At 43.7% G+C, this 27,383-nt stretch overlaps 4 protein-coding genes across 4 annotated transcripts; 1 reads left to right on the forward strand and 3 right to left on the reverse strand.

Annotated features, from left to right (window-relative positions):
* Positions 1–1,238: 1,238 nt before the first annotated feature.
* tspan6 (tetraspanin 6) lies at positions 1,239–5,091 on the reverse strand. The gene is made up of 8 exons (XM_080007931.1): positions 4,878–5,091; positions 3,300–3,488; positions 3,138–3,212; positions 2,954–3,049; positions 2,539–2,694; positions 2,303–2,386; positions 2,068–2,149; positions 1,239–1,922 (listed from the first exon to the last, which is right to left on the reverse strand). The coding sequence occupies exons 1-7, from the start codon at positions 4,962–4,964 to the stop codon at positions 2,081–2,083; spliced, it is 756 nt and encodes a 251-aa protein (XP_079864057.1). The 5' UTR covers positions 4,965–5,091; the 3' UTR covers positions 1,239–1,922; positions 2,068–2,080.
* Positions 5,092–6,391: 1,300 nt separating this feature from the next.
* On the forward strand, positions 6,392–13,673 carry srpx2 (sushi-repeat containing protein X-linked 2). Its single transcript, XM_080008676.1, has 10 exons — positions 6,392–6,586; positions 9,269–9,343; positions 9,557–9,748; positions 9,844–10,020; positions 11,180–11,303; positions 11,402–11,523; positions 11,940–12,119; positions 12,221–12,354; positions 12,481–12,602; positions 12,739–13,673. The coding sequence occupies exons 1-10, from the start codon at positions 6,505–6,507 to the stop codon at positions 12,917–12,919; spliced, it is 1,389 nt and encodes a 462-aa protein (XP_079864802.1). The 5' UTR covers positions 6,392–6,504; the 3' UTR covers positions 12,920–13,673.
* An 84-nt stretch (positions 13,674–13,757) lies between these two features.
* sytl4 (synaptotagmin-like 4) lies at positions 13,758–21,619 on the reverse strand. The gene is made up of 17 exons (XM_080008227.1): positions 21,596–21,619; positions 19,523–19,704; positions 19,204–19,419; positions 18,814–18,923; positions 18,590–18,698; positions 18,362–18,499; positions 18,164–18,278; positions 17,973–18,072; positions 17,771–17,868; positions 17,384–17,476; positions 16,773–16,951; positions 16,200–16,302; positions 15,510–15,671; positions 15,151–15,256; positions 14,957–15,065; positions 14,216–14,424; positions 13,758–13,909 (listed from the first exon to the last, which is right to left on the reverse strand). The coding sequence occupies exons 2-17, from the start codon at positions 19,636–19,638 to the stop codon at positions 13,761–13,763; spliced, it is 2,112 nt and encodes a 703-aa protein (XP_079864353.1). The 5' UTR covers positions 19,639–19,704; positions 21,596–21,619; the 3' UTR covers positions 13,758–13,760.
* Positions 21,620–23,396: 1,777 nt separating this feature from the next.
* Positions 23,397–25,385, reverse strand: trmt12 (tRNA methyltransferase 12 homolog). Its single transcript, XM_080008643.1, has 7 exons — positions 25,277–25,385; positions 24,984–25,152; positions 24,658–24,790; positions 24,425–24,575; positions 24,245–24,354; positions 23,949–24,106; positions 23,397–23,806 (listed from the first exon to the last, which is right to left on the reverse strand). Exons 1-7 carry the CDS (start codon positions 25,327–25,329, stop codon positions 23,441–23,443), a joined length of 1,140 nt encoding a protein of 379 aa, XP_079864769.1. The 5' UTR covers positions 25,330–25,385; the 3' UTR covers positions 23,397–23,440.
* Positions 25,386–27,383: the final 1,998 nt, after the last annotated feature.

The raw sequence follows: 27,383 nt of genomic DNA on the forward strand, positions 1-27,383 counted from the left end.
CTAATAATACTAAGAAAAAGGGCAATAATAGCAGGTGCGCGGTGCCGCCAGTACACTTGATGTTGATAGGGTATTTATACTGACTGAAAATCCAAATGAAAATAAATCATAACTGGTAAAAAACAATTTTTGTACACTAAGCGATGTGTGAATCCAACAGTGCAAACCAGCCAGGTAACACCTTGCCCACTGTCAAGTTTGGTGATTCATACGATGGAGATGTTTTAGAGCAGCAGAGACTGGTACTCTGGTCGGGATTTGATAGGAAGACGGACGGTGCACAATTTACAGAAATCCTGGGCGGGAACTTTTCCTTTCAGTGGATAATGGAGCGGCTTAAAAATAAGAACACCGATGACCTTGAGCGACCAGATCAGACTCAACTTTAACCCCATTGAACATCTCTGGCAACAGGCAAGACCTGCTGTCTACTCCCCTACTGACCTGGCACAGATTGAGCAAAAGGAAGGAGGAGTGAGACGACCTTGCTCCATCATGTTTTGCAAAATGAATAGAAACTCTTCCAAAAGCACTGGCTGCCAAATCGACGAGGCGGCTCAGCCCCAAGTGAGGTGGATGAATGCATATGAATAGAACTCCCTCCCCTTTCTTTTTGGGGCTGCACTGCAAAAGTGTAATATACACAAGACTCCCAGACAAACTGAACAAAATTGCAGGTTATGTCATTTATGGGAGCTGGAATATTTAGCTGAATGCAGGTCACACTTCCTATGGTATAGAAAGCACATTTATGAAGTGGGTTTCTGGGAAGTAAAATTACGATTGTTATGTTAGTATGCCTTTAAAAACGTATATTCAGACAAGGCTGTTCTCTGCAAAATGGTTGTCAGAATTTACATTTGACCTTCTGTCTGTCAGAGTCTGGGATGTCACTAACTCTCCCGTTCCTTCTATCCATAAGGGACACTCAAAATAGTTAAATAAAGAAAATAATGGATACTCTATTTTTAAAGATATGAACCCACCTATATTTGAGCCAATGCTTTTGAATTTTCCAAACAGTAACTTGCTGTGCTGGGAACTGCTTTGACAACTTAAACCAACTTTTATACTTTGACATCTTGAACCAAGGTCTCTGAGTCAATTCATTTCAGTTGATGTGAGACTGAATCCCGACTTGTTCGTGCTGTAGATAGAACATCAAACTGATCCTGGGCTTTTCCATCTGCCACAGCCGCTATTAACAAACCATTTTTTCCCCAAACGACAAAGCCAAAGAACATGATTTTTATCTTTATTTCTCAAGTATTACACACACATGCAAACACTAAACAATTTAACACTGACAACTGTAGCAGGAAGAAAGTGTGGCGATAATAACCAAGCACAAGTGCAGACTGAAAGAAGCGGGCCGAGTCTGTGCCCGTCAAAAAGGCTAATGTTATTTTCCTTTCCCCCAATTTCCCTTTCGATTAATCTGTGGTTTATCACCATCACAAACTGGCCTATTGACGTTTCTCCAGCTACAAGAATTTTCACACTCAAAAGTTCACTCGGTTTTTTTGTGCCACTTTAACTATTTTCCTCTATCATTAGCACACGGGCTTAACATTGGCAGACTTGCAAAACACTGCGGGTACAATATCTAACTTATTTTTACAAGAACTGGAAATGCTAATGAATTGATAAAGTTAATTACACGGAAAAAGTATCAGAATAATACCTGTGCATCGTTGAAATGAACTACAAAATGCATACGTTCCAACCCCGACAGCCTATTCTGTCCCTTATGATGTCCTCGACTGTGTTCCCTTCTGTTTTGGTGGTCGTTGGAGAAGTCAATTAAAATGAGCAGCAAGTGTTTTTTTTTTTGTTCCCCCTCTAAAATATAACTAACACAATATTATAAAATGATGAGAAAATTTTCATTCGGTTTCAATCCAGGGGTGCCTGTCAGTAACCTAGGAAACGAGAGAAGACAGTGTAAGTGTGTGTCAAAAATAGACCTTTAGCTATGAGCATTAATATTTGACTTTCTTACCGCTTCATCCTGTTACTTGGGAATGAAAAAAATTACGAGTGATATACCAGTGCATAACGTTTTACCTGTGTGACACTGCTAGACCATTTCATATTGGTTGTTGGTGATGTATCGAGACAAGCAGCAGGCCAGGAATATTCCAATGAGCTGAGTAAAAAAAAAACAACAAAGAAAAACAACCCAAAAATACCAAATCAATCCTCGTTCTACAAGAAACAAACGAGCTTATCAGCAGAAACGCAACTGTTTCCGAGACCAAACATCTAAAAACACGTCCGAGTGAACGTCAAGCAACTTCACCTGGAAGAAAGCAATTCCAAAAGATATCCCCGCAATGATCCCCAGGTTGCCCTCCATCACCGTCGACACCAGCGAGAAGCATCCCTAAGATTAAACAAGAGACACTTAACAAACACCGCAGCGAGACAATTGAGGAATAAAAAAATGAATAAAAATAAAAATAAAAAAACGTAATCTGACTGGCTGTGTAGGCTGGCTGATTTAATATTGGCGGATAAAAATCCACCTCAGCTTACGGTTTGGTACACCTCGGTGCCGGCCATCTCACGGTTCTTGAGGGTCTCGGGCGTACAGTTGGTGTTGTCCTTGCAGCAGCTAGGGGGTATGCCGCTCTGCCTGAAGTAGGCGGTCTCAAACCAGTCGGTGTAATTTTTGACTCCACAGCAATGCAACTACGTGGGAAAAAAAAAAAACCACGAGTAAAACAATAAAGATGGCGCTGCAAATGTCTTTCAGCCAGAACAAAGGGGGTATGAGTTTTTATTGATAAAGAATAATTGGTTAATGAAGGACACAGAGTGGCCGGATCTGCATGGGAGGGAGGGAGGGAGGGAGGGGCGGGCGCAAACCGCATTCACACATTAATGTAATATTTACTTAGCAACAGGAGAAAATTATTAATCTAGATATCGGCGGCGGTACAACACCCACCGTCCTCTGGATTGTGTCCACAGCTGCGCTTTGGCTCTCGGTGCCGTTGTAGTTCTGCACTGCGTTTCTATAGGAAATGTCCAAAATATTCTTGATCTGGGGAATCCAGAGGGAAGCTCGTTACATCTCGGACATCACACATTTTTTAATGGCGGGCCTCAAATGTCGTGTGTCCGTGTCTCACCTCGTGCCTAAAGAGGAAGCCCGAGATTCCGGCCACAAGCTCGGCCAAGAACACCAAGGCCAGGAACATGGCGTACTGGACAGAACACACACAGCATGAGTGACCAGGGGCCCACATGGAAGACGTGCCTCAAGGAATATACCACCCCTGCAATATACTGACCAGTTTGAGCATCCATGGGCTTCCGCGGCACGTTGCGAAGCAACCGAACAATCCGAAAATAACAATGGTGGCTCCGGTCCCGATGAGGACATATGGCGCATTGGTGCTCTTGTCGGAAGCCAGGGATAAATAGGACTCCAGGCTCACCTTCCCCCACACACCAACCGCGAGCAGGATCACTCCTGTGAACTGAGGAAGCACAACAAGTCAGCTCAAATCTCAGAGGACGCTTCAAAAGATTCGGGCCGGGTCAGAGACACCACCTTAGGATTTTAGGGCGCGGAGCCCACCCTCTTAATCACACGCTTACTGATCCCCACCGCCGTGCCGGCTGAAAAAGCCCCGTTGTGGCAACCGTCTCTTAAAAGAGTTGGGGGAAAAACCCTTGAGGTCTTACGTCCCCTTACCAAAGCTCACGCGGCTGTTCTGAAACAGCATGTGCGTGTGTTTTTTTTTTTAATAAATCGACCCATCAATCCTCAGACCGCTGTACTCTGACGTGATCAGAGTCAACATTTTCAGTTGGAGCATCTTCCTCACTCACCGCTCTTACTCTCCCGAGCCATTAGTCCCTAATGGGAGTCATCAGCGCGTTCAACCAGGACCCATAAACAACCAGATAAAAGCCATGGTGAACTTTGCACCCAGTAAACAGCCGTGTCACATTGGTAACGCAAAGAAAAAAAAAAAAAGGGCGACAATGGGCAGAAAAAAAACTTAAAAATTAAAAAAATAATAATAAGGATTAACATTATCCTTTTGTAGCTGGAGCGTGTGAACACTAGCACAGTATAAAGTATTGTTTTCCATCTCGTGTTGGATTCAGTGTCATATTACAGTAAATTATCTCACCTGTTGCCTTTGGAAATCATGGAAGAGTCAATACCAAGTATTTGACTCGTATCTCATTAAATACTTTGGCGCTTTTCCAGAGAAACATGAACAAAATGATAGAATTAATCTTTGGCCAAATGATCTCTCTCTGTTATTTAATAAAGTATTTAAGGTCGATTTAAAAAGCTAAGCATCATATATTTGGTAAGTTTTGGGTGGAAAGTGGGTAGGTTATGTGCTACAATGGTTCTATGAACGGTTTCTATTATATTATTATATGTTAACAGTTCCCTTTAGGTCAGTAAGCGGCGCAGGAACTGGGAATTAAAAAAAAAAAAAAAAAAAGAGGACCGTGGAGAACCTGTCCCCCCCGCCCCAGGTGCGTGTGGGGTGCGCCGGGTGAGTCCGGAGAAGGCGACGCGTCAGGGCACCGGGAGGGTTGGCGGCGGCCGCGGCGGTGCGGACGGACTCGGGTGAGAAAACGGAATAAATCGGACCCCGAGCGACGCGGCTTCGCTGGCGCCGACGCGGCGGGTCCAAGGCGTCCGCCCGCGGCTCCCCCAGAAAGCGCTGCGCTCGCGTGTTTCGACCCGGGGGTGCCGCGTCGCGCCGGCACCGCTCCTCAGCCTCGTCGTTACCGCGGTTCATCGGGCCCCATTTTTTTTTTTTCCCCATTTTTTTTTTTTCCCCCTTTTTTTTTTTTTTTTTTTTTTTTTTTTCCCTGTTCATCGCACACGGACTCACCCAAAATATGAGGCTGTAGGAAATGAGGAAGGTCTTGAGGCAGGTGATCACGGGCTTCGTCTGAAGCCGTCTGGACGGCGCTGCCATGGTGGGGTTCCTTTTGGGTTGTGTTCTTTTTTTCCTTCCTTCCTTCCGCGGGCGGGGAGAGAAAAGTTCGGTCGCTCGCTGCGCCCTGTCTGCGGGAGAGGAAGGCAACTTTGGCCGGAGATCCAAGCGGGAGAGGGGGAAGTGTCGTCACGAACCCGCGTTCACTTTCCTGGGGGGGACGTTGTGGAAAAATAAAATACAATATAAAAAAAAAAAAAAAAAAAAGGACTTCTAATATTACAAATTATTGTATATCTCTTTTATTTTTACATTTCTATGTATTTTATATTTGATTCAACTACTACGGTAATGTTTGGATATACTTTTTCCCCAATTATGGTATCACCAGGGGTGAAGATAAAAAAAGTAAACAATAATAATAATGATAATAATAATAATAATAATAATAATAATAATAATTAATTGATAAAAGCACTTAATTACACCGCACGCGCCCCTACGCTTCACTTGTACATGCGACAAAACAAAACATTTAATCTGGCAAAAAAATAGATGAAAATTTTTTTTGAATCAAATCAGAGGCGTGGAGATAACAATTAACATTCCTATTAAAGCTGGTAAACTGCTCGGATCCGTTTGATTTAAACCACAGCCAGCCACTCCGGGGCCGGGGTAGTACGCAAGACTAGGCCTTGGGGTCTTGGGAGGAATTGCAGATAAATCAAATCAACTCCACTCCATTGACTTTCGTTGAAAGATGTTCAACTTTTTGTGGGTTTTTAGTTAAACCACACGGTAGTTTATGACCTTTTAATTATGAAGGAGGCGGGAGGGGCGTCCTCAGCCAGAGCTTACCGGGGGTTTTGGTGCCGTGGGACAGGGGTATAAGTAAGCTTGCAACGGGGTGCCTCGCCATAAAGGTGGAAACTCCTACTTTACATTTCCCCTGCCCAACGTGGGGGGTATAATATGGTTAAAGTGAAAAGTAACCATTGTGCCCCCAAGCGGCATTTTCCAACTCTTGTAAACGACAATGATCATCGCTCTACACCAGGAGAGCCCCCCGCCGGGGTCTGGCTGAGGACCACCCACGCTTCTAAAACGGTGAAAACGCTTTTTCTGGATTGTGATTTGACATTTAAACTTAAATCTTGCTCACAAAAAGTGAAAATCTCACAATTTAACCCCCCCCCCCCACTATTATTAGCGAGGTTGAGTATATAGCTTGTGAAAAAAAACATGACAAATATATCTACAATAAATAAAATAAGAAAAAAATAAAATAAGTGAAACAAGTAAAGTGGAAGAATGTAAAATAATAAAACAAAATGAATAAATCATATCAAAAGTAATTGAGCCGTGAACCCCCCTGCGATACCTTCGATGGTCCGTAGGGGGCGCGGACCCGGGAACCCCCCGGTCTACAGAACATTGATCAGACCCTCTTTCGGCTCGGTCCTCCCCTTTGCCATCGGTGGTCGGTCGTACCGTTTTTACCTTCTCTTCTTATACCGGAGATTACAAACCGCAGACAATTTGGAAATCCTTTTCCCGCCCACCCCACTCAACAGAAGGCACAATGATCTGTGGAGCTGCGGACGACAGAACTTTTGCCATTTCCCTCCACCGCTTTGTTACGCTGCTGATTTTCTACCTCGCAGGTGAGCCGCGATACCTGGACGCCCGAGGCACCTTCAGGTTATTCACAGATGCAGAGTTTATTATAAGAAAGGATGGAAACTTGTAAACATGCTTGTTTGTTGCCAGTGGAAATCTGTGTTTTTTTGTTTTTTTTTTCCTCCCTTTGTATCCCAAACATCATGAATTCAGTGGGGAAATAGGCGCATCTCCGCTTGGTATTGAATGCAGATGTTGTGGATTTGTGAGGAAACCGCTGGAATAAACACAGGGGTCGTACTCATCCCTCAAGGACGAGATAAAAACGTACTGCGATTTTTACAGTGATTAACTGACTGGAAGTGACGAGAAACCTACTTTAATTGACCTTTAAAGTTATTGCAATAGCGGAAATTCTCATGTAAAGTGGATTACAGTTATTCCCGTGCTACCGTAATTATTAAACCGTAAAATAAGACCAATACTGTGATTTCATGCTGCTTACATTTTAAATGTTGTATTCATTCAGGGAAGGCAAATTGTTAATTCCGATATCACTGATTGTAGAAACAAAGTGAGAACATTTGTTTATAGAACATACAAAAGAAATCCACATCCACACATTGACACCATTTAACGATAATAACTAATAATACTAATAGTCGCAGGTTAATTGCTCTGCTGTTCCACTTTTCTTTTTCTGTTTCTGTTTGTGTATGTGCCTGCTCAGGGGAGTTTCTTTTGATTGGGCTTGTCCCAAGATGTTGGTATAGTAATTATTACACTCTATCAATCACTACCAGCTAATTACTAAGTCTCCAAGGACCCACTGTGGAAAAGCTATTATTTTAATGCCACTAGATAGTAAGTGACTTAAGTTTGACCTGAGGGACTGACTTAGGGAGACCCAAATTCAGAAAATACATCCACTGAGAATTTAAATCAGAGTAATTATATTATTTCACCGGAACAAGTTGATCGCCCTCGTGATCTTATGAATGTTAACTGTAGATCGGGATCAGGGGTCGTCAACGTCAATGTGCCGTCAGGGGACCCGCGGGGGCCCTTCAGGAGATTCCAGAGGGCCTCAGCTAAATGATGAATAGTTCAACATTATTCATCATTGTTACATTTTCAAGACGTTAGCACCGTGAGAAAATTTACAATAAAGACTGTTTTGAACGTAGTTTCACTGTTTTCTCCCCAACTATGGTTACAGACAGGTGTGGAGCTTTGGACTTAACCGGGGGTCCCAGGGACCAAATCCTATCAACTGTGGGCCAAATGTGCGCACTGGCTCTGTGGGCCAGTGCGTATCAAATTCAGGGTCCTTGACGTGAAAAAAGGTAGAGAATCACTGGTCTACATGGTGTCTGAAACAAGCTCTTTTTGCGCGCCGTGATTTGGGATCAGAAGTTATACCCCGTCTACCGTAACGTGACTCACCCGCCTCTTAGACGCTCTCCCTGACGGTCTCCCTGCGTGGTATAGTCAGTGCTTTCAGCTGTGGGGAATGTGCCCGACGCGTTTGTGCGTCAGAGTCTGGCAATTCTAGACCCTTTCCATTGACGACCAGCACGATGACACACGGCGGATGATATGTTAAAAGACATGTTTTGATATCACACCGAGAATTTTCTATTTATTTCTTCACATTTTACCTCGCTCCCCTTTGTTTTCCACAATGACATACACTGGTACACAGTCTGTTTGGCTCATTTCCTGTCAGAGGCACGTGGAAAAAGTTAGCGGGAGGAAGATTTTACTGAGTGGGACAAGCTTGTGAAAGAAAGCCGTCTAAATGCAAACGTGGAAAGGTGAGATTAACAGCCTTTGGAAAATGTTCCAAGATTCCAGAGGATGGCAAGTCACAGTATTGGTTTTATATTTGAAATCCACCATTGAGCAAATAATTGTCATTTGGCACACAATACAAAATCTAATTATATAACAGGGTTTGGGTTAGAGCTGACTCAGCAGAGCGAATGTGAAAACACATCACGGTAGGGTGGGAATTAAGGGTTATGAACTGGATTGGAGGAAGGAAGGTTGGCAGCGACTGTTAAAAATAAAAGTAATTTTTTCAAGATCTGAAAGGAAAAAGGACAACTTGCGTTAACCAAAAATGCTGAGAAAGGTCTATGTCAGTGGGGGAGTCTTAATGGTATGGAAAACTCCTGGAAAGGGGGAAAAAAAACTCCTGGAAAGAGCGGCTTACACGGCCAACGTTTTGTACAGCAAGGGAGTATTAATAAACTTGTCAAAAATAGGGACAAACGAATGCAATGATGATGTTTGCAGTAATTAACTGTCAATCAAGTCGTTCACGTCACGGTATTCAGCAGCTGCGGGAACAGGAGCCGCTTAAATCATTGCGTTAAAAGTGTCTCTGTTCTCCGGTTTAAGTTTGGGTCTGGGCATGTATGACTGTGTCTAGCCTTTAGGAAAAAAAGGTGGAAACTCTACAAACATGATATTCCCACGTCCTCTCTCCAATACACGCGTCGTTTGGACAGTGGTGTGTGTTTCACAGCCCTGGGGTCATGTCTGCAGGATCACCGACTGCTTCACTGATTGCAAGTCCAGGTGACTGTGGATCGGAATGTTATGGAGCTGGCCCACGTGCACACACACACACACACACACACACACACACACACACACACAGTTATGCAATATATCTATTCTGCATAGTAAGCGATGGTTGACACTATATTTTATTTTAGCTGGATCTGAGGCAACATACAGTAACTACGAGTTGTCATCTGAGGAAGACTACACTCCAAGACTGGACTACAACAGTATGTATGGAAGAACGCACACACACACGCACGCACGCACGCACGCACGCACGCACGCACGCACGCGCACGCGCGCACACACACACACACACACAATCAAGTGAAGGCTTGTATAGCCTTTGGTTAGTCACATGCTGGCATACTGTAGTTCTGCTCTGACAGTATAGCATTGGAGGGGAAAAAAGCTTTTTATTCTGAAACATCTTGATACAGACCCCAGGTGGTGCCATAATCCGACCCTGGCCAATGGTCAGCTGACCTGCTTCTCCCCTCGCGGAGGAAACTACCGCAGCACCTTGGGCACCCGCTGTGAGATGACCTGCGACCGCGGCTACCGGCTGCTGGGGAAGTCCTCCATCCGGTGCTTGGCAAACCGACGCTGGTCCGGGACGGCCCATTGCCGCCGTATGTGGGAGGTGGACACTGGCTTTACGCTCTCCGTTTTTCAGATTTGGAAGTGCTCCAAAGAATGATTCGGCCGGTTCTTGTTGTTCCTGCAGAGGTGCGCTGCCACGTCCTGCCCCTGATCCCACGTGGCACGTACAGCTGCACCCATGGCTTCGTGGTGGACTCGAGGTGCGACTTCACCTGCGACCCGGGACACCGCATCAATGGAGAACACTGGCGCACCTGCCTGGCCGGGGGGTCCTGGAGCGGTGTGGAGCCCGTCTGCATCGGTATGTTTTCTATTTCAGTTCATATTATCTTATTTTATTTCACCTTTGACATTTTTTTTTACAGGGTGGGTTGGCTCGCATGGTTTCTCACAGCAACACCCCGTTGCAGCAGTGGCTCCGGAGGTGGTTCGAGCCTCGGCTCCTCTTGGCTAATTTTCCGAGGTGTCCTTGCGCAAGACAGCTATCCCCTGAGAGCTTCCAACAAGTCTGAGATGATTACTTGGATTTCCCAGGAAATGCAACATCAACAAACTTTTTATTGTTTTTACACCACATATTCAGCTTGACCTGATTCATATTTTTTTTATGATTATCTTTTTTTATTTTGTTTTTTTTTTGCCACTTAGGTACATCAAATACTACCTTCTCCCAGAAAAATGGACTTGCATGGCTGACTCTCTCGTTGGTGTGTGAAAGGGTGTAATGCGCCCTGAGTGGCATTAGCGGCGAGAAAAGCACTATATGAATGCTGTCCATTTATATGAATCAAATAGCGAAATGTGGTTATAATGAGGCAAGTTTAAAAACAGTTACAGTGACTTACTGCATTTAAAGCCCCGTCCTTGACGAGAGATTTCAATTTTCAAACAGAGCGCGAGTCATTCAGCTGGAGTTCCCTCTGCAGGCTGTTGCAGGTAGAAGGAGCAGGTTTTGGTGGCTAAATAGGCCGCTGGATTCAATATTGCCCTGGTCTTCTTCCACAATGACATCAAGTAAAGCCATATTTTAATATCCTGTTGCCGTCAGTTTAGTTTAAGTATTTAAGTTGATCATTTTATCATTTTCAGGAAAGCGACAGTCAAAACTGTTATGCAACTGCAAAAAGTTGTGCTTTCCCTTTCCCGCCAGGAGTTGGACTTTAATTAAATCCAACTGTAATAATGCTGTTCTTTTGTTATTGTTTTTGAGTCTTTAAAAATTCCAGCTCTCCTAGTGCTCCGTCTCCCACTGCACTCAAACACAACAAATATCTCCACTTCCCTGCTCGCCACATATTTTCTCTCCGTTTCCTCATTGTTTTTTTGGAGCGCCTCCAACACCAGGCTTCATTTTCAGACTAACAGAGAATGTTAACAGCGAGCCCAGCCCCATGAGCGGGGCCAGTCTATTCTCTATGATATTGGAGACAATTTTCTTTTTAATCGTTTGACTGTTTCAGATGATGACCCTCCAAAGATAAAGTGCCCCTTTTCCAGAGTCAAGGTCGCCGATCCTGGACAGCTGACTGCCAGCGTGTCCTGGGAACCCCCCGTTGCCACGGACACAGCTGATAAAACACTTCAGTAAGTCTTCTCTTTCCTCCCCCCCCCCCCCCTTTTCTTGTTCACTTACTGTACTGTCAAAGTGTGTGATCGTCTTTTTCCTTCTCTCTTCTCCCCAGGGTAATATTGGTGGGAGAGGGGTCAGAGACCCCCTTTAAAGAGGGGGCCACCATTGTTCGGTACAAAGTATACGACCAAGCCAGGAACAGAGCTGCTTGCAAGTTCATCGTCCGCGTTGAGGGTCAGTAACTTGATATAAAAACCATCTGGGTTTACCGCAAAGTCTAGATTAGAACAGATCAGCTGGAGATTTTATTTAATCCTGGAGGGAAATTGCAATGATACATCAGCTCACATCAAAGCAAATCAATTAAGGCGATCACATTAAATTATTAGAAATAGAAGAAATGTGGCACTATACAAAACATTAATACTTTTTTTGAGGGGGGTATACAACAGGTGAACCTTCATCAACATTCATTGTGTGAAAGCAGGAATTGTGCATAAATTGTATGCAAAATATTTTATATACATTTTTTAAAATGCACAAATATGTAAAGGCAAACATGCCTTTAATCCATTGAAGATGTAGAATAAATTGTTCCAACAGCCTTTTATTGCGGTGAAGAGCTTATTTCCAGTGCCCTCTCCTGACAGTGAGAAGATGTCCGGAGCTGAAGCCTCCGATGCACGGCCACCTCACCTGCTCCTCCGACGGAAACAACTACGGCGCAGTGTGCGAGTACCACTGCGATGGCGGTTACGAGCAGATGGGCACGGCGAGTCGCGTGTGCCAGTTTAACCGCAGCTGGAGCGGAAATAATGCAGAATGTGTCTGTGAGTGTGGACAGTCCGTATGAAAATGCCTGAAATAACACTGGTGGGTTTAAGAATGGGAGAGAACCCTGATTGTTGAAGATTCTGGTGTGTTTGTGCAGCAATGGAGATCAAACCTGACGCGAAGACAGCTACTGCCCTCTTGGATCAGTTCTATGAGAAGAGGAGGCTGCTGATCATCTCTGCACCCGATATCACGTTGCAGGAATATAAGATGCAGAACCTTATGTTACAGGTGAGGAAATTAAATTCGCCCCCAGGGAAATTTGGGCACCACAACTGCTGTTGTCATCAGATAAGCTGCAATACCCCGGTCGTTCCCGGATCGAGGTAATCCTCCTGTTTTTTCCTCTTCGACTAGAAATCCGACTGCGGCTTGGACCTTCGCCACGTGACCGTCGTCGAGCTCCTGGGTTCCCCGCCTCGGGAGCAAGGCCGCATCAAGGAGATGCAGCTCGAGCCGGACGTCATCGAGGGCCTCAGGTAGAAAATGCCCGGCCCCCCCCAAAAAAATAAATAAATAAATAAATAAATAAAAATCCCACAGGATATTTGCTCTTGGTAAATAAAAATCATAGAGCAAGGATGTAATTGTTGTTTGTCCCGCGCCACTGTGCAGGCGGATGTTCAGAGTCTCCCGATCGTACTTCAGCATGGTGCTGCTGGACAAGCTCGGGGCGGACAGAGAGAGGTTCATCACCACGGTGAGCTCGGACGAACTCTTCTCCTACATCGACCACTACCTTCTGGACGAGGAGGAGCGGGAGAAGCTCGAGCTCTACAGGGATTACTGCGACTGATCTGAGCGCGTCCTCCGGCGGCCAAAAGGAGCCTTCACTCATGACACACTGAACCACCAAGCCGCGCACACACAGTATTACGGAACCAACGCAAACTAAAGAACATTGCGGTTGATGTGAGAATGGGGCGTGTCAGGCACTCAAGGTTAAGAAAACATTATAGAACAATATGACGGGGCCCGAAGTTCACATTTTGTGCTTTTGTTTTATTCATTGCATGCAGTATCTCAGAACATTAACAACTACGTTCATTAATAAAACTGAAATGTTATGACAAGCACAATTTGTAAAATAAAACATGGCTAATGTTAAAAACACCAAATATAATTGTGCTAAACTATGCAACTGTACATACATGTAAAGAAACCGTTATTAACTGTGCAACACCATTTATTATTAATATTATGATAAGTGCTGTGTGCTAATTAAAACTGCACAAACATATACACACCTTTAATTTCAAAAGCCAAACACCCATCTCTTAGTTGGACATAATTACATTTAAGGAAGAGTTCGGGGTGGTGTTGCTTATAGCATTTTAAAAGTGATATATGTATGTACACATAGCAAGCTTTGCCGCTCAGCCTGAGCAGAGAGAACGGTGCATTGTGAATAGACGGCGCGGCAGCCGTGCTATTGTAAAAATTCACATATTTGTATTAAAGGGAGTCTGGAATTAGACTTGTAGTGTTCGGCAGGCTGTTTAACTCGATGCTTTCTTGCAACCAATAAACTGGGTTGTGTTTACCTTCAATTAAGTGACCTTAAAATGCATCATAAAAAAAAGCTCCCTCTCATCCCGGGAGTAGCCTTCCATCCAGGATCCAGGCGTACAGTGTCCTTAACTGCCCTTTCCCTTCCCCATGGAGCAGCGCAGAGGAAGGGTGCCCTCCGCCCACGAGTCAGGGTACTGCATCATCTTCTGCCACAGACTCACCTCCTCACCCACGGAGTCCATTTCCACCTCGAGCTTTTCGATTTTCAGAGTACCTGGAAGCGAGAACAATGCAAAATCAGTGCAGATTGTAGTACCGAAGGTTATGAGAGTATTATTAAACCAATTTCTCACAGGAAGACAGAATTAACATTAATGGCAAAAAAATAAAGGATAAAACTGACCCTAGAAAGGTGTACCGTGTTAAAATCCCACAGGACCGTGTAATTACTTCCACCAATTAACCTACATTTAATTGATCTTCCAATAGGAAATGGTTAATTGTCTAGGAAAATTCACAGGCCATAGCCAAACCATAATGCAGACGAATCCTCCAGGCTATCCAGCTGTTAACCTCGTACCTATGCCGGTGCTCAGGCGAACGCCTCCCAGGAATTCGTTGCTAGACATGGCCTCCCTGTCCCAAACAGTCAGCTCCAGACACATGCCCTTCAGCTGCTCCAGGCTCAGATCCTTGTACACGAATGTGTGGTCGAAGTGCGGGTTCAGATTTTTCTTCATGACTGGAGTCTTCCTTTTTGTGGACTTGACGTTGGCAGGTAACAAATACCTTCAGTACAACAAAAACATACACAGTATTTCCTCAGATCGTCACCGGGGTCATTATTGGAAGCAGGCTTATATATCCAATTCCCTCTGTTTATTAAGTGTATTTGATCAACTTTGAAATCAAATTTCTGTCTGCGTGCCAAGCTATGCAAACACATGCATGGTGGAAAAAAAAAAAAAAAAAAAGAGCTCGTAGCTACTCTAAAATTCACACTTGTGGTGGTAGCCGACAGGGAAATTACAGTTTTCCTACTTTCCCTCAGAACACGGCCCTTTGTGCTTTAGAGTGCTGGAAAGCGAGAGCACTCCGAGCATTCGCCCCATGAAGTGATCTGCTACACAGCAGAAGGAAATAGAGTACATTAAATACATCTACCCGGTCTGTATTTGAGGCAGGCTTTTATTTGTTCATGTTGATAACGCCGCCGGCATTTACTGTATTAGAATTTGACTACAGGTTGATATTTGAAGAAAGACGACACACACACACACAAAAAATCTGATTCATTAAGAGGGAACGGTGGGCGACTGACCCTTTCACAAAGGAATCTGACGTGCCCCCCGGTTTCATTGCCACCAAACTTTTGGCCTCTTTGATGAGGACATGCAGCTCTCCGCCTCCTTCGGTCTTCGATTTCTTGCCTAGGTGGAGACAGTCAACATGCTGAGGGATAAGGATATCAAACAGCTGAATGAGATTACTTTCCAACACTCCGCAGCTATATACCTTTCCTATTGTCCTCTGTTGGCTTTTTGGGCGTGATATATTTCAAGGAGATCACCAACTCCCCTTTGCACTGGGCAAAGGCCGAGGCTTGCGCAGGAGAGGCCGTCTGAATGGAAGGCAAACCATTTGACAGTGAGAGAAATATATATTCTTTGACACTCTATTCTGCATAGTAAGTGATGGTTAACACTATTTTATTTTTGCTGGATAGTTCAGCAACTACGAGTTGTCATCTAATGACACACACACACACACACACACACACACACACACACACACACACACACACACACACACACACACACACACACACACACACACACACACACACACACACACACACACACACACACACACACCTTGCCCATGAGTGACATGCGTTCCTCCTGAGGTGAGTCGAGTTCCCTAGAGTCGAGGGAAAGCTCCACCTCTCCCAGGAATGTGTTCCGGCTCATCCGACCATGGTGCCAGACGGCTATCAGCAGGGTGCGAGTGTGCAGCTGGGAGCGGATGATGCCATACTGACGAAGAAGAAGAGATAAAGGAGTAGAAGAGGGGAGGAAATGCATCATGGAGAAATAGCTGAATCACAAATAATGCAACTGGGAGTTCTTTATTAAATGCGGGCATTGTAAGTGTTGTTTAAATTAAAGATGATGAGAACAACTATAAAATACATATCACTTTAAAATATGTATTTTTTTAATTTCTACATTTCTTCCTTCCAAAACAAAATAAGCTGGACGCAAATTGTATCCAATTATATATTTAATTGATCAAGGTAGGTTTCTATTTGGCAGTCATGGGCTGGCTATAATATTTAGTTTGATGATATTGATTCAAAAGACAGAAACAGAATCAATATTTACTAGTAACTGTCCTAATCTTTCAAGTAAATATCAATCTTAGGTCCATGTAGGTGTGGCCATGATCTGCAGCCATCACAGAGCACGGTCACTGTTAGTGTCAAGTCCACACATATTAAAAAAACAAAACAAAACACACACCCCACAATTATTTTAACATCCACCTATAAAATGAGTTTAAACCTTTAATGTTTCGTTGTAGACTGGGTTGATGGTATTCCTCTTAATCGTCGTTTTCCTTTTGCTCTGGCGAGACTTTTCTGGGAGGAGGTAGCATTTGACGTACCTAAGTGGCAAAAAAAATAATAATTAAAAAAAATTAAATAAAAAATCTGAAAAAAAAATCAAAAACAGTCAAGCTGAATATGTGGTGTTATATCAATAAAAAGTTTGATGTTGCATTTCCTGGGAAATCCAACTAATCATCTCTGGGTCATTTGCACGGCTTTGTAAACACAGCCTGCCTTTATCCAGTCTAATCAAAGCCATGTTAATGCGCATCAGCCGTGGGTATGTGTGTAGTAGAAACAGAACAGAAACAAAGATGTGCGTTTGGTAGCTCCATCCAACACCGCAGCTCATGTCAGTACGCAGGGGCTGAAATACCAAGGCAAAAGGCAAACAGAATACCACAAGGTGAAACGCCTGCAAACGGTCGGTGGCAAAAGCAATTTGCAGTCCATCTTGTGGGATTGTTTAATAAGAAAGGTGTCCTAAACCATCACCGCCAACGGGGCTGGACCCTGGGACACTTACGGGTTTGAGCGCTGGTGAGAGGCGTCTCCGTAGGCCAGCCCGTAGCACTCCTTGATGAAGATAATCAGGCTGTTGGTGAGATCGTCGTAGCCGAGAGAAAATACGATGTCCCCACTCACGTCCACGCTGTCGTAATCCCCCGTTTCGCTGTAAATACTCATCAAACTCCCCAGGGTGCTCTGGAGAAACAAGACAGGGAGAAGGTTCAGATAAGAGGGGGGGGGGGGGAGAGTTCATTACCCCTCTGACTGACGCACGCACGCGGTTCCGATCATTTATAACTCTTCAAAGCACAACCTGACTGAAAATAAATGGCTCTGGCTAGAGGTAAAAGCAAAAACAATAGAGCGCGTAAAAATCCCCATTTCTCCATAAAGAAAGAGAAAGGGAGGGAGACTGACAGCAGGAAATTCGAGTTAAGCATTTCATTTGCATCCTCCATGCTCGGTAACTATAGGAACATTTCCCCCCCCCCCCCCACTTGAAGGAGAACACCCTGCAGCGCTGCACTTAAATTAATTAACACCAATCGTCTTTTACCAAAGCTAATGTCGTGCCTTTGAAAGGAACGTGTGTAATGCTGTAAAATAATATCATTCAACTCAATTTACCTTTGAGCTGTGCAGACTGGAAGAACTCGAAGCCACCGTCTTTTTATGGATACTAACCAAGTTATCAATATCCTCATCTTCCTCCTCATCGCCCTGTAGCAGCATTACAAACAATTAAGTGCAAGCCTTTCTTGTCCCCCAGAGGTATGAAAAACAGTTAAGACGATAAGAAATAAAAGAAAACGCAGAGGGAAGGTAAGAAGGCAGTGAGTAAGAATCAAGGAAGTACAGAATCTGGGGTTGCCAAAGAAAATGCTGAAAAGATCTATAAAGATGAATAATATAAGAAGCCCAATCCTAAAGACTTAGCAGCAAACTTCACCTGCCAGTCAAACAAACTCGTCTAACATAGCGATTTCATGAATCGGTAAGGAGCCAATTTATCACCTGTATATCGAGGCCGGGGACAGAATGGCTCCTGTTGCCCATTGAGGCCGAGGAGGCACGGCCTCCCTCCTCACTGAGGTCCAGGGACGATATGTGCTCTGCGACACACCCAGGAAACGATACGGGACATTACCTCTAGGCTGGATGGGAGAAACTCTTAAGTGCTTCGGGGGAAAAAGACAAAAACACACAAAGCACTCACCCGGTGGCTTCTGAGAACGGCGTATACTTTTTTTAAATATCCTTTCAACGTCCGTGCCATTCAGTTCCGGGCTCGGGCAGAACCTTGGCTTTTCTGAAGCCTGTGTTGATAATTCCGTCAGACAGTACAAAGTTAATGCCTTTTTCAGGACATTGGCTTGTTTGATCATCATCACTGACAGAGCTTCTTACAGTGTTTGCCTCGGAGGAGGCGCTGTGAATGCTAAGACTGTTGGCTTTTCCTGGGACGCTCAGACTGGAAACACTGGAACCTGCCAGACTGGACCCCACCTTGTCTTTCCCCCTCCTGTGGGACAAGCACCAAATATGTAATGAGTGAACGGCGCACACACAGCCACCCCCTCTCCCTCAGCATGGCCGCGTGTGCACCTTGCTGGGTCGGGGGTCCCGCTGCTAGACGTCTCAGTCTGACTGCTGGACAGACTGTCTGTCTCGGTAGACTCTGTGTCGCTGGGCTGAGGCTTGACACCACCTTGTGTCTTTGCTTCGGTTGTGTCTTCGCTTGGCCTGTCAGAAATGGCACATCAAAGCCAGTTAAGAGTCTGGGTCAGTAAAATTGAACATACGTCGCGCTCAACGACAAGTGTTAAGTCTCGCCTCTCTCTGTCGGCCGTCTGATCCCTCTGTCTAGGCCGAGGCACTGGTGGGTCGGCGTGCATCTCCGTGCTCCTCAGCAGCAGCTCGCCAGCAGTCTCCCGCTTCTTTACTATGCAAAGTAACAACACTATTTTTTCCCCCCATGAAAAAATAAAAATTGGAACATTTGGAAGTCTGTTGACATTCCTAAGCGGCACATGCCCACATCCTCTTCCTGCACTCACACGGCGGCCGGTTCTTGAGCGAGCTCCTCACGAGGTCGTGTCCAGGCCTGGTGGAGAAGCGGTTCACCCTCTGGTCGTAGAACCAGTCGCCTGTGCTTTTCTTAAGATCCCTAGGTAACCGAAACAACACTCCCTCACAAATTCTTATATATGCTGAGGTCATGGTATGAAAATAAATATCAGCTCTCTATCCCTCATCTCCCCCCTTAAAAAATAAACTCTACTAATATTACATTATTCCTATAGAATGTTTTTCTGGCTATACAATGGGTTTGACTACTTCAGACAACAATGTGTACTTATAGCATAGTCCCTCTGGATTTTTTTGGACGTGCAATGAGCACATCACAATAACAACACACGACTGAATAAAACAAGAGAGTGCCTCACGATTCCTTGGCACACAAAGTGCACAGCCAGGTTCCGCCGGGGTGCACCGTTCGGCAGCTCTGGCACACGTGGTGCTTGCACGCCTTGCACTGGCTGGAGCCCACGCTCAGCCGGCTCAGAGTCTCCTGGCACCGGCCACAGCTGCGCTGACTGTATCTGCCGCTGCCACGCTTGGCTCCTTTCCTCCTGATGTCCAGCAGCTCCACCTTAAGCTTCCTGGAATGAGAAGAAGTTAAAAAGTCAGCTGGGGGGGTGGGGGCAGGGGTTACATACACGAGTAAACCAGAACATCCAAATATCAGGGTTGTGTTCCTCTCACCGCACACGCTGCTCCTCGGCCTGCCTCAGCTCCTCGTCCCGACGCAGAACCTCCAGGATGAGCTCTCGCTCTGACTCGGAGAGGAAGGCCAGGTTCATGTCTCCAGCCTCGGGCATCTTGGTTATTTCATTAGGTCCTTTGCACTGGTGAACCGCCTCTCCCGATATACTGTCCGATTGTAACTGTTGGACAACATAATCAACTCAATTCTAAGTTATCCAATTATTCAAACAGCCCCCTTTAACTAAGAAAGCCATTTCTTTTTTTAAGCCGGTCAGTGAAACACTCCAACCTCCGTGTACAGTAAGCTTTACAGCGCTCTGCAAAAATTGAGAACTGCGTCACTGGACGCACTGCGGGGAAGAGGATGCAGATGGGCGGAGGCGATGGCGATAAAACAACGATAGCGAACTGTTGTCCTTCCTCTGCCGTGCAGCGAGGCCCGCTGCCCTGCTGGACGCGGTTCATCGAGGAGACCAGCAAATGCACAGCAGGAGACATTACGGAAGACTAGATGTCACAGTAGTGACTCACATGTCAATATGTAAAATTGACGAGGGATTGTGAATCAAACTAGGATTACTTTAGTACCTATACAAGGAAGCACCATTTTGAGAAAAGAAAGTGACCGTCTCCGGGTGGAGCCGTACTTAAAAAAAAAAAAAAAAAGGCCTAAGAATCACCAGAGAATATGTCGCAGAATACTTAATAAGAACTGTTTACTTCCTTACGTCATTCCGTGCCAATAGGAATGGCAAAGTGATTCCGCGTCACCGATCTTCAGAGCGAGTTGCCGGAAACCGATATAGACATTGGCAGTGAAAGAAGCGCGAACGAGACAGCGAGCCGAGTCGGCTGTGGCTTTGGTGTATTTAAAGATGAAAAGACGACAAAAATGAAAAGGAGGTTGAAGCCCCTCCCCTGCCATGACGCAGGGACATTTGGAGCCGTTGCCCACAAGGGGAGCTCTCAGAGCGAGATAAGGATAAATAAAGATAGGACACTTCTTTTTGAGTATGCCTCTGCTGTTAGGGTGGAGACAAGGGTCAACCCAAACGTTGGGGGAAAACAAACTTGCAGTTTTGAATGGAATTGTAGTGTGATCCACCCGACAGACAATCTTATGGATTTCCACATAAATTTACCATCAGATCCAAATCACATTAAAACGAAAATAATTAGACATCGCAACATATTAAGTCACAAGATACATTTATATAGTCAACCTTTGGCCCACGTTCGTTTTACTAAAGATAGAAGACTTGATGTGTGTGGTTTAAAAGTGCAGAAAGAGCCCAAATAAGGGGTGAAAGGTCGCTGGGAAAGGGAAACGCAGAAACAACACAAGCTTGGCATCTCCAGGGGGTTCCCACCCTCTAAGGACACAGAGACGGGTGGAGTTCACCAGCTAAAACATGATAAATTTATAATCTGGAACATGACACACACACACACACACACACACACACACACACACACACACACACACACACACACACACACACAGAGATCTCAACCAAGTGTCGGGGACGCAGCAATCGAGAGGAGACGAGTGTGGAATTTAAAGAGAAGCTCTTCCTCATTGTTTGAACGGGTTGAAGACACGCACCTTTCAGGGTATGTGCGTGAGAGAGTCCAGATTAAACAGAAAACACAGACGCACGAAATACAAGGTAAAATAAAGCGACATGAATTAAAGTAAGAAACTAACTAGTTAATTCACCTCAGCATATTATTCTCTTGAGAATATATAAAATAAATCAAATAAAATATAGGTCGACATGTGAATTCTAAATGTGATATTTTCCACTTCGCAAGCAGTGTAACGAAACACAAATACACTGTACTTTCCGAATAGGCGCTCAACCTAAAAAAAAAAAAGAAGAAAAAAAAAAAGGAGACTCTCGATTGGAATATTCCCCAGGAGAGAATTAATTCACATTTCCACACGTTCAAACCCCTGCGGACGATTTCCGGGGGGGGGGAACAAAAACGTAAAGATTGCACTACGTAAAAAAAAATTAATAAAAATAAATGCAAGTCTCGAGATAAAAACAATGAAAAACAATCTACCTTGGTTTTCCTGTGAAATATCCAGTAAAGCTCCTTCTGCTTGTCAGCCTGTTGACTCAGTGCGTGCGTGTATGTGTGTGGAGTCTCGGAGCAGGAAGATAAGGAAAGTTAGTGGCGGTGCTGAGGGCTGCAGGCTGCACACGGGGAAGCTTCTGCATATTTTCCATGACAGGTGCATTTAATTTGCTGTATTTACCACAGTCAGGCTGAATGTGGAAAATGTGAGCCACTGCTGAAAGTCAGCACGTTCTTCCAGCAGTTCAACCCTGCATGGACTTCGACAGAGCCTTTCTTATTTTCGTTCATTGTGTTTAGAGACACGCCACTGCGTTAAAAAAAAAAAAAAAAAAAGGTGAAAAAATAATAAAAGATAATAATTCTAAAAATACCTATACTAAAAATTGACTCGCGTGATTTCCCAGCCAATGGTGGAAGTGCAGACCTTTTACTTAAGAAGAACATACAAATAGTGCGCACAGCATTACTGAAAGTTCCACGTTGACATTTATTAAGTAAACGTGCATAGGTACTTGCTCTTAAATGTACTTCAATCATTCAAAGTAAAAGTACTCGTCATTTCCATTGCCACTGATATAAATGAGCCTATAAAACTTAATTGAGTATTACTGTAGCTTTTCTTCTGCAGATGAAAGGCCATGCATATCCTGATTATAATTCACACAAATTTGTATGGCTGGAGTCAAAATAATTTACAAATAGAAATGTAAATCCTGTGTTTCTTTTTCTAATAAGATAAAACTCAGTTGTGTGAAATGAATTAGATGAATGACAACATGATAGTGAATGGTACAGTGACAAGCCCATACTACCTGAATAACATCATTAATCCAGTCATTGTGCCCCTGCATGAACAACACAGGCCTAAGTTCATCTACATGGACGACAATGCTCCAGCTCATGGAGGTGGCATCATTAGGGAACGGCTGCTGGAGACTGGGGCACCTCAAATGGAGTGGCCTGCACTTTCTCCAGACCTGAATCCCATAGAAAACCTATGAGATCAGCTGAGTCGCCGTGTAGAGGCTTGTAATTCTGTACCCCATAATCTCAATGACTTGAGGGCCGCCCTTCAAGAAGAGTGGGGGGCCAGGCCTCAGCAGACAATAAATCGACTTGTGAACAGCATGAGACGTGGTTGTCAAGCTGTAATTGATGCTCAAGGGGACATAGCAAGTTATTGAGACTGACATTTTTTGTTGTGGTCTAACCACCACTGTTGTTGGCTTTTGTTTCAATAAATAGTTTGAGATGAGGAAATCACCATTGCATGCTTCTAATTAAATGCCCTACTTTCATGATATAATATCACTGTAGCGTGAACTTTTTACATTTTACATGAATGTCACCCGAAAGCCAAATATCCCTAAGTTTTTGTGAGTAGTGTATACTGTATAAAACATGATAACTGTTGTTTTCTTTTTTTTGCCTTCTCAATTAAAGTCATTTGCCAGCCATTTAAGATACATAATAACTCACACGTCAGATCTGTCAAAACTCCATACAGTTCCAAGTTATACCTTCAGCTTTCATTTCAGGCCTCAATCATGGGAACTAGAAAGCTCAGTGTACATACATTTAATATTCAGTTCAACCATTAAACAACTTAGTGTAAGTATCCTACTTTTGTTGTTGTTTGCAATATTTTCAAAAGGGATAGATAAATTCTGACTTTTAAAAAACAATAACAAAGTCATATGAGAGTTAAATATTGCAAGGTCAAGTCTCAGATTGCAATTGTCAAGGGATTTTTTTGGCTGTGATATGCTGAAGAAAAAACTAACATCTTACTGGGTTCTTAGCCATAGAATCCAGCAAGTGTTGGTATTACAGTCTGATGAATTGATGAGGTCTGCATTCCAAGTCAAGCACAACATGGTGGATATGAGGTGCGTATGACTTAACATGCTCTATGTGCTGGATGCTTGTTTTCCACTGTCCCCCAGTGACGTCCTGTAACATGTTGGCGATGCAGCCTGCTGTGTCCATGGCCCAGGCCTGCCAAACATCTCGGTCAGTCTTCTTTTCCAATTGTGGTTGTATTGCATTCTGAAATGGTGTAGTGACATTCTGGTGAATGTGTAATACGCCTCCGGTTGTTCTCTTCAGCAGTCGACAGGCAACGGGCCATCCTTCCTCAGAACTCGGTATGAGCCCCAGGTTGACGCGGTCAGCAAGATCACAAAGTTGGAGCTATGAAATAAACATAAACAACACTATTATATGCCAAACTAGTCCAATTAACAGCCAGTCAGTAATGTATGTCAACTACAGTTGAGAGAATATGAAACATGGAAGGAATATGCATTTAGGTAAAACACTTCTTGCTTCTTACCTTGCGATTGTCACCATGGTGAACAGTACATCGATCAGAAACCTGGTTTGCCTCAAGATTTTTTTTTAACGCTGGCACTGCATCAGGGTTCCACTCACAGGCATGTACATGGCTGGCCCCCGCATGTATCAAGTACGGAAGTGTAAAGTATCCAATACCTATGTTAAAATATAGTTTTTGTAAGATGCATGTCTTCAGTTGCACATAAAAATTGTTGGAAATATTTCAGAGTGCCAAAAGTTTTGATATTGAAACATAATACAAGTACAACTGTGAATGTATACTTGAAACAGTACCTGCATACAAATCTACCACTGTCTCTCCCTTGCAGTCAAATGAGGCTATGCGGATCTTTTCTGTAACGTTTCCAGCCGAGAACATGGATTTGGTGACATCAAACTCGTACCTGAAAGAGACTAGACGTTAAACACATGCATCTAGTTATGGATGATTAAATACTCAGTTGCTGATCGTACCGGATTCCGTTGTCGACGTGAGTTACCCAGCTGTGCTCTCCAAACAGCATGGCCACCACAGGAGTTCTGAATCTGTCCTTGGACACTCGATGCATCTGTGCGAGACGTTTCGCACCCAGCCCTTTGGCGACTGCAGGCCATAGCTGTTCACCTATAGGATAATCCAGATTAAAATTATTGTTATCCAAATAAACCTAACTGAAGAAAACCATAGTGTAATTTGACTGTATTACCATATGTCCTCCATATTGGCAGAGAGAAACAGTTGTCTCCCAGTAGAACCAGGTCACCATGGCGCTGGTAGCTGTGAGGAATGTCCCTCCTCAGAGCCTCTGTCCAACTGTGTCCATGGGACTCCAACATCTCCTGGATGGAGTTTGCAAGTTCGTTCATTGTCTTTCCCTTTTCCCTCTTTGATTTAAAAGGCACCTATAGTAATAAGTAAGTAAATAAATAAATAAATAAACAATGCATTCAAGAACGTGTGTTTTCCCCTTTAAAGATGTGTTGCTAATAATGTGGATCAACCTGTTGTGCCACAACCTCCTGCAACAATTACCTGACTCCAAACTATTTCACAGAGGCTATCTGAAGCCAGTTCTTCTTTGAGGACTTGAAGATCAAGTGTGGATACACACCAAGGCAGGATGGGTACAACCACGGTACCACCAAGGTCCTTTTGGAGATTGAATCTGTGGTCGAGCATGCCTTGGGACTGTAGATGTTTTCTTTATAATTAAAAAACACGAAATAACAGTTCTTAACATCAATGCATATGGAGTATTAATTCCCACGCCAGCAAGCTAGCGTGGGAAGTTGCAAAATCGAGGGCTTATTATAGTGTAGGCTCACCTTAATCTTTGAGCGGCACACCGGGACACACGGACACACGGCACTCCATCCATTCCGAGAAGATCTCTCCTATATTTTACGACTGTATTGCACAATCCTTCAAATTGTTTACAGGGGATTGTTACGTATCGGAACCGTAAGCCCACATCACAGTTGCCAGTCGGACGACAATATTGGACGGACACACTTTACTGACGTTCCAGCGCAGCAACGTTTTTCTGCCGGTAATTATTTTAACATGGTTTCCAGTCGGACAACAATATTTGTCGGACAATTTCGAGAGACAATCCACGACGAGTGCGACGATCTTCTCGTAATTATTTTGAACCTCGCCACCACATACTGGGATGCGATTTGGGCTTAATTACCGCAGGAATAAATTAAGTTAAGTAAGCCAAGTCGTCATTAATGTGAATCAAGCCTAAAATGTAACTGGATAAATACATAAACTACCACGATGAGCATGGACCACGCCTCCACGGGCACATTAGGAAGTTTCCTCATTGACCAACGGGTGGCGCCAAACAAGTGAACCCTAATGACAAATAATATCATGAGCAATATATTTAAAAAATATCAGTCTATCTTTGAAATGCCTTTGAAGAGAAATGCCTCACGTGTATTTCTAGACTTTTTAAATCTTTTGTTTAATTTAACCCTTTGTATTTGTTTTACCTTAAATTTAATTACTATATTCAGTTACTATTGTAGTGTAAGGATATGGTGATCGAAATCTTATGTTTATTGTTGTTAATGGAACCTATCTGTTCTCTGTTCTATTTGCTGTTGATTTTCTACTCTGATTTAAAAAACGTTGCACCCTAAAAGTGAACAGAGGGCATCATCAAACATACACCAAAAAAGGAATTATATTTTGTACATTATTAAAGCAAGCCTTGTATTATTCATGTATTACAGTTCACATGATATGTTAGAAAACGGGTGACCTATTACCACTGTGAAATATAGGGCTGGCCAGAGGGCTATGAACTTTCACCATTCTTAACAGTTTTTCCGATCTTGATCTCTCTCTCCTTAATGTATCTTATCTAGAATTAAATTATTCTCCAAGTGTATTTCCACATACAAGGAATTTGATTTTGTGGATTACAGTATGCTATAAATAGATGTTTGTATGTCGTTCAAATGGGTTGTACACTGTAGCTGCTCTTGAAAATGCTCCTCACTCAGTGCACGTTTTGCTGTGCAACAAAACGATGATTACATGTGACCGGTTTGAGCCAATATTTAACAATGATAATGATTTTTTTTATGACCACGATTTCGAACTGGTCGCTGATTGCTGACTATAACCATCCAAACCCCTTCTGCTCAGCAATATTCAATGTAATGTTTGGAGTGCATCTATTTTTGGAGTACAGTATATCTCTTTTGTATGAGCACTGACAATATTTGTACATTTCTTTCTACCGGGGATGGTAGCTCAGGCGGTAGAGCTGGTGGTCTAGTGATCTAAAGGTTGCTGGTTGGATCCCAGGCTCCTCCTGCTAGCATGCTGTAGTGTCCTTGAGCAAGACACTTAACCCCTCATTGCTCCCGATGGCTGCGTCCGTCGGTGTTTGAATAATTGTAAGTCGCTTTGGATAAAAGCGTCTGCTAAATGTAATGTAAATGTAATTTCTTATGAAGAACATTTTAGCTTTCATTTGCTTTGCAGTCCTTGCCTTGATAGTCGGTTTGAATTAAATGGAAGCCATTTTTTTCTTATAGGCTAATTTGACCAAATGACATAAATAGCAACTACTGCAAATTGTAGTAGCAATTGGAGGACTAGTCTATCACCCAACCAAATGAAGAATGTCAAATAATTTGCCAACTTGAAAGCTTTTCATTTTATACATGCTGGTGTATGTCGTAGTTCTAGCTCCTTTTTTTTTTTTTTATTCCATAATGATGGTTCCTTTTTTCCATCATCCCATTGGTAATCCACTGTATTGCTTTCATATTAAATAGTAGTTCGCAAGGGATAGACAGAGCAAACATTGACCGGGCACACAGAAAATAGGCTGCAATTCGACACACTAGGTGTGAGCTGTGAGGTCAAAAGTCATCTTGTCATAGGTCTATAGCATTTTCTGTGTTAATG

The sequence above is a fragment of the Zeus faber genome (assembly GCF_960531495.2).
Source record: "Zeus faber genome assembly, chromosome: 10".
In the NCBI taxonomy this organism is placed as follows: domain Eukaryota; kingdom Metazoa; phylum Chordata; class Actinopteri; order Zeiformes; family Zeidae; genus Zeus; species Zeus faber.